At 37.1% G+C, this 9,065-nt stretch overlaps 1 protein-coding gene across 1 annotated transcript; it reads left to right on the top strand.

The window, feature by feature from the left end:
* The first annotated feature begins 5,202 nt into the window (after positions 1-5,202).
* LOC124368676 lies at positions 5,203-8,240 on the top strand. Its single transcript, XM_046825956.1, has 3 exons — positions 5,203-5,681; positions 7,250-7,406; positions 7,575-8,240. The coding sequence occupies exons 1-3, from the start codon at positions 5,510-5,512 to the stop codon at positions 8,134-8,136; spliced, it is 891 nt and encodes a 296-aa protein (XP_046681912.1). The 5' UTR covers positions 5,203-5,509; the 3' UTR covers positions 8,137-8,240.
* The last annotated feature ends 825 nt before the right edge of the window (positions 8,241-9,065 follow it).

Raw genomic sequence — 9,065 nt, 5'->3', positions numbered from 1 at the left:
AATTTATAAGGTGCGGTGTTTCGCGCGGCGCGGCGGTGACTGGACAGTGACGAGGCGCGTACCGATTGTTTGTATACTTATAGAAACAACACGCGGTGTCTCACACGGCGCGGTGGTGGTGACGGTTCAGCAGTCGCGCGGCGCGGTGCTGACGAGGCGCGTGCCAATTGCTTGGCGGTGACGGTTCAGCAGTCGCGCGGCGCGGTGATGACGAGGCGCGTGCCGATTGTTTGTATACTTACAGTAACAACGCGTGGTGTCTGCGCGGTGGCGGTGACGGGACAGCGATGACATGCGTGGTGATTCGCGCGGCGTGGTTCTGACCACCCATTCTCACACTCTTAGTCGCTCTCTAACAATTCTGTCCCAGATTCGGTCTCACACGGTTTGTCCCAGAACCGGTCTCAGGTGCTTTGTCCCAGAAACGGCCAAAGTATACTACTCTTGTATAAAAAGAGATATTAAACATACAGATAGGAATAAGTTAATTTTTGAAAACAATCCCATTTGTTTTATAGATTTGGAAAAATTGTGTATAGCTAGTAACAACATAACCTTTAATGATAACTTAAGGGACAATTTAAGTAGGACATATGTTAACCACATGTATCCATCACATGTTGCCAACTAGAAAAAGTAGGCCTACTGTAAAAAAACCCAAAGTTATGTTTCAATTGTAATAGGCCTGGTCACTTGGCAAAAAATTGTTTTAGGAAGCCAAGAAAACACGTTGGTAGGGAGTGTTATTACACACAACACCTAAAAATATCCATCCCCGGTTTCATAAGTCTAAGAATAATAATTTTATAAATAGTAATGCAGTAAGAAAATAAAAACGCTATTTTATGAAAGTCTATGCTAAGGTAATTAAAAATTGGAGTAAATTAAACTATAGAAAACCTAATCTAAGACTAAATGTTAAACAGTGTAACAATATGCCTTTAATTGAAGCTATAGTGGGTAAAAATGTAAAAACAAACTGCTTATTAGACACTGGTGCTACAAGAGATATAATTAGTAAAGAATGTTATGATTAGCCTATTGTTGAATAAAAATGTTTCTAAATTAATGAAGTCAGATGATAGAATGTTTGCTGCAAATAACACTGAAATAAAATGTTTTAGTTACTGTTATGCTAAGATAAAATTTTTTAAATTTTGTTTCAAAGTAAAACTTATTGTATTGGATAATTTAAAGTGGGACATTGTATTAGGAAACCCATTTATAACTAATTGTAAACTAATTTTAGATCTTGATGGAGATTCATGTTATTTTAAATTCAATTGTAATGAGAAAGTAATTATTGTCAGACAACAGCCTTTTGAACATGAATTAAACAACATTGATATAAAAATAGGGTGCACTAGAGCTGAGGCTGAGATACAAAACCTTATAAGGGATTTTCCAAATGTTTTTACTCCAAAATTAGGAGAGGCTCTAGATTTGGAAGTTAAATTAATTCTAAATGACCCCACACCTGTAAATATTAGGCCTTATTTTATGAGCCCTCCCACTGTAAATAAGATGAAAACAATAATACAGGATTGGTTGGACCAAGGAATAATTGAACCCAGTACTTCAGCCTACTCCAGTCCAGCCTTTTTAACCAAAAAGGACAGACTTGTAGTCAATTACCCAGAATTAAATAAAAAGTTACAGAAAATTGATTTTCCCATTGGTGATTTAAATAACTATTATCAACATCTTAGTGGAGCTAAATATTTTTCAGTAATAGATTTAAAAAAGGTTTTTTTACAATGTCCATTATCACCTGATAGTCAAGATCTTACCTCATTTAGTACTATATTTGGTAGATATAAATTTAAATAGACTAATCAAACAGGCTTAACGGGAAACCTAGAGAAAGCAAAGTTTTGTTTTGAGGAAATCTCCTTTTTGGGGAATTTAATAACAAAAAATACAGTTACTATAGATCCCGAGCGAACAAGGAGTATAAGAGAATTTATGCCACCTAAGAACGCCAAACAAGTTTCACAGTTTTTAGGTATAACCAATTTCTTTTATAAATTTATTAAAAATTATGCCGAATTATGTAATCCTTTAAATCGTTTAAGGGCAGTCCGACCTCCATAAGAACATAATGTTAACTTGGGAACCTATATCTCTGTAATGGTTATAGATAGAGTCCTGATTTTTATTTTACTTATTAAATAGCTTATAATCTAGGTCTTATCATGAGGTTTTTAAATTGGAAAAAAAAATTAAAAAAGTTATAATTTTTTTATAATTTATTGTTTTTAACTAACTTTTTTATAAGTAAAAATGTTTACTGTGCCTCATTGACAAGAGATATTTATAAATTCCCATGAGGGGAACTAGGCAATAGTAAGTAGAATACTGTATAAAAATTTGACTGGGGTAGGCCTAGTAGTTTTTGAGTTATAGGGCCCCCAAAGTTAAAAAATAACAAGTTTCGGCAAATCAAGAAAAAGCAAGAAGGTAGCATATTTTGGACTCATACCTTGGTTTAATGATGGCCTGCACTGTAGGAAGGGTTGTCTGGATCCTCTGCTTCTTGATACAGATCCTCCAGCTTCCTTTTGGCTAAAGTCCTTGATTGCCTGATTTTTTTTTCAATGTCGGTAGCCGCTTTATCTGCTTTGCGAATCCGCTGGGTGTCGAGACGTTTTAAAGCTAACCGCATATTCAGTCCTGGTTCTAGCCCAATGTGCTCTAAAACTTTCACTTTGGAGCTGTACCCATCATTGAATGATAGGACTGCCTCATAGACACCTAGCCTAAGAGCACCTAGTGTAACAAAGGTGCGTTTAGGGAGCCGAGCCCAAATGACATTATTCATAGACTCATTAGGATTTGAGATTTTCCTTTGAGACATTTTCTGAGTAGTTCTAGGCTGCACAAAAGATTTAAAAATAGGTCTGATTGCTTTCATTAGAACAGGTGAGAGGTGAAAATGCTGGCTGTGGTCATATTTAGTTTTTTCTTTGGCGGCTTTGTTATACTTACACCATGTGTCTTCGGTGTCTGGGCATAAAATATGTAAAGGCGTATCGTTAGTAGACTGAACATGACAGTACAACGCCCAAACTGCTCGCCTCATGGCTTCCACGCTGTGTGTATTCCTACGGATGGCTAGTCCATAGTATATTTGGATTTGTTGGATCGCCTTCCCTGTTAGCCTACCTTTCCCAGAAAGAGATTTTCCGTCAGAAAAGCTTCAAGCCTTTATTTTTCATGATAAAGTCCCTTATTCTTGTCCCCATCCTCTTCTGGACGTGTGTCCTACACATTCCAACTTCTGAATGGACACATCTGGGCCATATGGTTGCTTCTGCCACAACTGCTGCATAGCCATTGGAGTCACCATCTCCAAGGTACTCCACATAGCGAACACCGTATTTAGTCTCGGATCTTTTGAACATTGCAGTCGCACCTTCAGCTTCCATACCTCCACTGCTACCTACATAATTTGCCTTGCATATTTCTAAGTGTTGGTTGCTTGTTCTCTGAGGGCAGTTACAGTATTTTGACATTGAATAAATATCTATTACTTTACCCGTATCTGCTGAAGTAATTGTGACAACGCCATTTAGCGAGGTGTGGCCTCGCTTTTGCCAGCTTCCGTCAACCGCAACACATAAGTCATTAGAATTTCCATTTTCAATAACTGCTTCTGTCACTGCTCTCTTCATAGAGTTTTCACACACACTTTCTACATGGCTGGACTAAAAAACTGTTCATGTTGATTGAACTTGCTGGGCGGAGCGGGAGGGTTAAATTCATCATGCCGCAAAGAGTTTGGGCAGCAGTATAGCCCTTTCCTATTACACGCAAAGGCCGTATACTAACCTTAGGTTCAAGTCATAGTAGCATTGTGAACTTTTGCTTGGTGCCTCAATAGGCCTAGGCCTAATATCTGTTGCTTTGGGACAGTTGTCAAAAGCTTTTGTCATGCCACAGCTACAGGAGACGGAAATTTGTACTGCGAGCCCTGCTAATGGTTTTCGACTAAATGATAGGTTGCCATGACAAACCCTACACACTGCAACATCTTTCAAAACTGATTCTAGCTGTACAATGTTTACTATGTCATTACTGTAAGGTATCAGTTGAATTTATCATAGCAGGCTAGGTTAGGGCTCAATTTCTCATTGGATGTGGAAACAACTTTGGGTGTTCTAGGCCTATCCTCTTCATTACCTGAAGTTACTACTGTTTTCTTGCTACGAACAACAGTCTTCTTCTTCTTCTTGTAACATAGTTTCTTAGTTCCTACTCTCTTCTTATTACCCATTTTAATCTACATTCAATTACAATAAACTCCTTTACAAATAAAAACAACAGGGAAACTTGCAAATCACAAAACACAGTATTTCAAAACTTCACAATAACCTCCAACATAAAATAATAACAACAGATGACATCTGTCATATGCTGACAGTGTGTGATATCAGCTAAAACCAGACTAAAAGCAAAACAGTACCAACATAACAAAACCAATTAATATCTATTTTATAGATTGTTGTTTACTATAAGGAGTGGTGCTCAAACGCCAAACAACAGTTGCAAGCCTTTATATATATATTTTTTATATAAGGTTAATATTATAGTAATAAGGTATATTATATACCATTTTAAAGAGAAAATTCTAAAGAATATTAATAAATAAAAAAACCAAAATTCCCCAAAAAAAATTTTTTTTCATGTCAGACTGCCCTTAAGAGGGAAAAACGCTAAATTTGTTTGGACAAGTGAATGTCAAGATTCATTTTTAAAGTTAAAAGAAGCTATAATGAATCCTCCTGTACTCCAGTTAGCCGATTTTTCAAAGCAATTTGTAGTAATGACAGATGCTAGTGGAATAGTCGCAGGTGGTTGTTTATTACAGGAAAACGACCAAAATGAATTAATGCCGATAGCCTATTACTCTAGGAAGTTTTACTGATGCCGAATTAAAATATACTATTTATGAAAAAGAAGCTATGAGTGCACTAATTTGCATAGAAAAATTGCATGAGTTTTTAGAAGTTAAAACCTTTAAATTAATTACAGATAACCAAGCTTTATCCTACGTCCTCAATCACAAAAGAAAGGTAGGAAGACTTGCCCGGTGGATCGAGAGGATTTTGAATTTACCATTTGAAGTGGAATTTAAAAGTTCTACCGATAATGCGCTAGCAGACGCCCTGTCGCGTATGTTTAGGCTACAGCCACACTCACCGTTTTTGTCGCTGCGTCAGAATCGCAACGATAGGAGAATCTCTGTTTAGAATGGAGTTAAATGGGAGCCGGCCACACTGGCCGTCCTGCGACGACGGCAGCGATTCGAACGCAACATGTAGCGTTTTTCGGTCGCTGCGACGAAAACGCAGCTTATGTTATCAAATGAAGGTGGCCACACTCGCCGTTCCTGTCGCAACTTGTCCCTCCCCACTCTTCTTACTTCCTATACCATTTCAGTCACCTCACTCTATTTGTGACCTCTTTGACAAGTGTCTTCTTTGTTGTAATAATTCTATTAGTTAAAATGTTTGACACCGAACTATTTATTAACGAGGTGAGCATCCGTCCTCCACTTTGGGATCTTAAATTAAAGGACTACAGTAACCGTGATTTAAAATCTAAGCTATGGATTGAGGTGGCCAGGATAGTGCTTTCGAACTGGGAGCAGATGACTAATGAGGAAAAAAATAAAGAAGGTGAGTAAAATTTTAGTACTTGAAATAATAATGAATTTATTTTCATAAAAACAAGACCATTTACAAAAAATAAGCAATGACTGAAAAACTAACCTAACCACATTTTCCAGTAATTGTGCAAGTAGAGAGAATATTTAACTGCTTAAAAAAATTTACTCCAGTCTTCCGTGAAAAATCGTAATCGCTCCCTGTAGCGTACAAAATAAAATGTAGGACTGTAAGGTTTTACAGAAATTACTATAATTTTAGCACAACAATTACTAAAACTATCAATGTTATGCACACATTACATGAAACTGAACAGCATTGAATATTATAAATAAAAAATAATATAAATATGATGTGTTCATATCTAAGGGAGTTTCAGTTTATAAAGCAGTAATGTACACTTTTATCAAGCTCATTTACAAAACTTTCCTATATTATTAATGGCATACTTAAGAGTAAGTTATTTAAATCATGTCAAATTGCCAAGGAACGCTTCCAGCGGGGGATGTGAAATAATTGGCGAATCTATCGCGGATTGCTTTTGCAGTCAAAGGGGCGCCGCCAGTGCCCAACACGGGTATGTCTTCTAAAGGACAAGACAGGGTGTCTTCAAACTGAAAACCGTCTCTTACACGTACAAAGTTGTGTAAAACACATGCGGCTTGAACAACCTCTACAACAAATTCTGAGTCCAAACAAATAGCACCATGAAAAACTCGCCATTTGTTAGCAAGTAAACCGAAAGTGCATTCAACAAATCGACGAGCTCGTGAAAGCCGATAGTTAAACAATATTTTTTGTGTGGTTACATTTCTTTTAGCATATGGCCTAAGAACATGTTGAGTCATTGAGAAAGCTTCATCTGCTACAATGACGAAAGGCATTGGGGTGTCATCTTCAGAATCAGGCAATCTTTGATCATTTGGTATACTAAGTTTTCCCTTAACTAGCAGATTGTGCAAGGCAGACTGTCTAAAAATATTAGAATCACTATTTTTTTCCGTAACTACCAATATCAATTGCAGTAAAACAATAGTTTGAATCAACCAAAGCAAGCAACACAACAGAAAAAAATTGTTTGTAGTTGAAATACTCCGAGCCACTTCCTTGAGGATTCACTATTCGGATATGTTTTCCGTCCAAGGCTCCTATGCAGTTTGGAAAATTTGCACGAGTATTGAAGCCATTGGCAATTTCTTCCCATTCTTCGGTATTTGGCAGTTTCATAAACTTTTCTTTCATAGTAGCCCATAAAACCGTGCAAGTTTCTCTGATGAGTTTACTTATAGTCGATCTACCAATTCGGTATTCAAACGCGAGAGATCTGAACGTGTTTCCTGTAGCAATAAACCTGAAACAAATAACAAAATCTGTAGATATATATTTTATCTCACAGTAATAAGACACTGTGTTAGTTGTTCAAGTTTATTATTGGGGACTTGAACATAAAACCCAACCCCCCCCCACCTGAAACGAAACAAATCTAACTTTTTGGACTTTTCTGGTTGGTTAATGTAATTTACATTACTAACATGTATCCTTGATAAAGTATATAATTGCATAAACTGTCTTTATTACAGTAAAGGAATTGCAAAAAAAATGGAGATCACTACGAGATTGTTTTGCGAGGGAGATGAAAAACTTGAAATTACCTAGTGGCAGTAGCCAAAAGAAGAAGAAAAAGTATGTGTACTTCGATCAACTGCTGTTCCTCACTGCGAACAACACTGACAGGAGGTAAGAATTAATAAGAAAATATTAGCAAATCTGTTAACCTAACCTAACCTAACCTAACCTAACCTTTTTCAACTTGTTTTTTTTAACAGGTTTAACTTGTTGTAGGTAAAAAATTTGAGAGTTTAACTTTTATCCTGAACTCAATGGTGAAGAGCTATTTTCTTGCAGGACAACCACCAATGTTCCTGATGAGCAACCCGACATTGGAAACGAAAATGCGGCTACTGAAGAAAACAACGAAGATTTGACTGAGGTAGTTGCTTCAGAACCAGCAACACCTAACCAAGTAGCGCCCAACCAAGCAGCGCCTAACCGTATCAACAAAAAATATCGACAGACTCCCTTTGAAATGGCCGTACTTAAACATTTGACAAATGCAAGCAAGCCAACGGATGAAGAAGAAGAAGCTGATAAGCACTTTCTACTATCCTTTTTGCCTATGTTAAAAAACCTTCCTGTTGACAAAAAATTGTGGGTTCGGATGAAATTTACGGAAGTTATGCAGCAAGCCTTGGCAGTAGAACGCTATAACCCTCCCCCTGCATTTTTTGCCCACTCAAGTCACCAGTGGCAGCAGCTACCAAACGTCCCTAATCATCCCCAATATAACTACCCTAATTGGACGGATGCTTCTCCAAGAGAGCGCCAGGCTAACATTCAGTCCCCTACACCCTCTGAATCGCTTAGTAACAATAATTCGGATGTGTTTAGTGTTTTTGAAGAATTGTAATTGGACTGGACACCTTCATTGCAAAAGTGTTAATTATTTTTACTGCATTATTTAAATGTAAGATTACATAACCTCTTGCATTACAAATATTACTTGTTTGATTTGATATTTTGCTATCTCATTTACCTACAACAACAAATACAATTATAATCTATTACAAATAACTATTAAAGTAATGGATTTAAAATTATAATAACATGAAATTTGTTCTGAGGTTAAGTGGTAGAGACGACTGAACTTCGCCTCCTTAAATTTTCCTTTTCCATTTCAATATAAAGTAGGAACGTGGAATAATTGATAACGTTGAAGCATTTAATATATTTTGTCAAATGTTATTATAATATCAGAGTAATTGTCACATTTTGTTACGTACCTCAAAGTTACAGCTAAGCGTTCCTCTGCTGGTATACTCAGACGTAGTCTGGTGTCTTGTTTTGACAGATCATCTCTCACTAGAGCTAATAGTTCATCAAACGATGTGGCACTCATTCGAAAATAAGAGAAGAACTTTTCATTATCATTACGCAAAAAACTCATTAATGTATAAAACTGGCCTTGGCTCAAACGCACTGTGTTCATTGGATGAATACCAAATCTTCTCTTTCTTTTCTTTTTCAAATAAGATCTAACAGCTAACACTAGTAATAAGTCTGCTTCACTTAGAGAAGACATCTTTGCCACTGAGATCTGCGTTTTTGACGGCGAGTGTGGCCCATGTCTGCGATTCTGACGCAACGTCATCGTCGCATGCGATTCTGACGCAGCGACAAAAACGGTGAGTGTGGCCGTAGCCTAAAAGCGAGTCGACGGGAACAGCTGATCCGAGTCTCAGTGACCACCTGAACGTTCCAGACCGGAGTAAAAATAGCTTATCGATTTCCTTCTGCCATTCAGACTCCTCCCGAGGGCAAAAATGTAAACAAACATCT

This window comes from Homalodisca vitripennis, chromosome X (assembly GCF_021130785.1).
Source record: "Homalodisca vitripennis isolate AUS2020 chromosome X, UT_GWSS_2.1, whole genome shotgun sequence".
Classification (NCBI taxonomy): Eukaryota; Metazoa; Arthropoda; class Insecta; order Hemiptera; family Cicadellidae; genus Homalodisca; species Homalodisca vitripennis.
The sequence above is the reverse complement of the archived record's forward strand: the minus strand, read 5'-3'. Positions and strand labels throughout refer to the sequence as shown.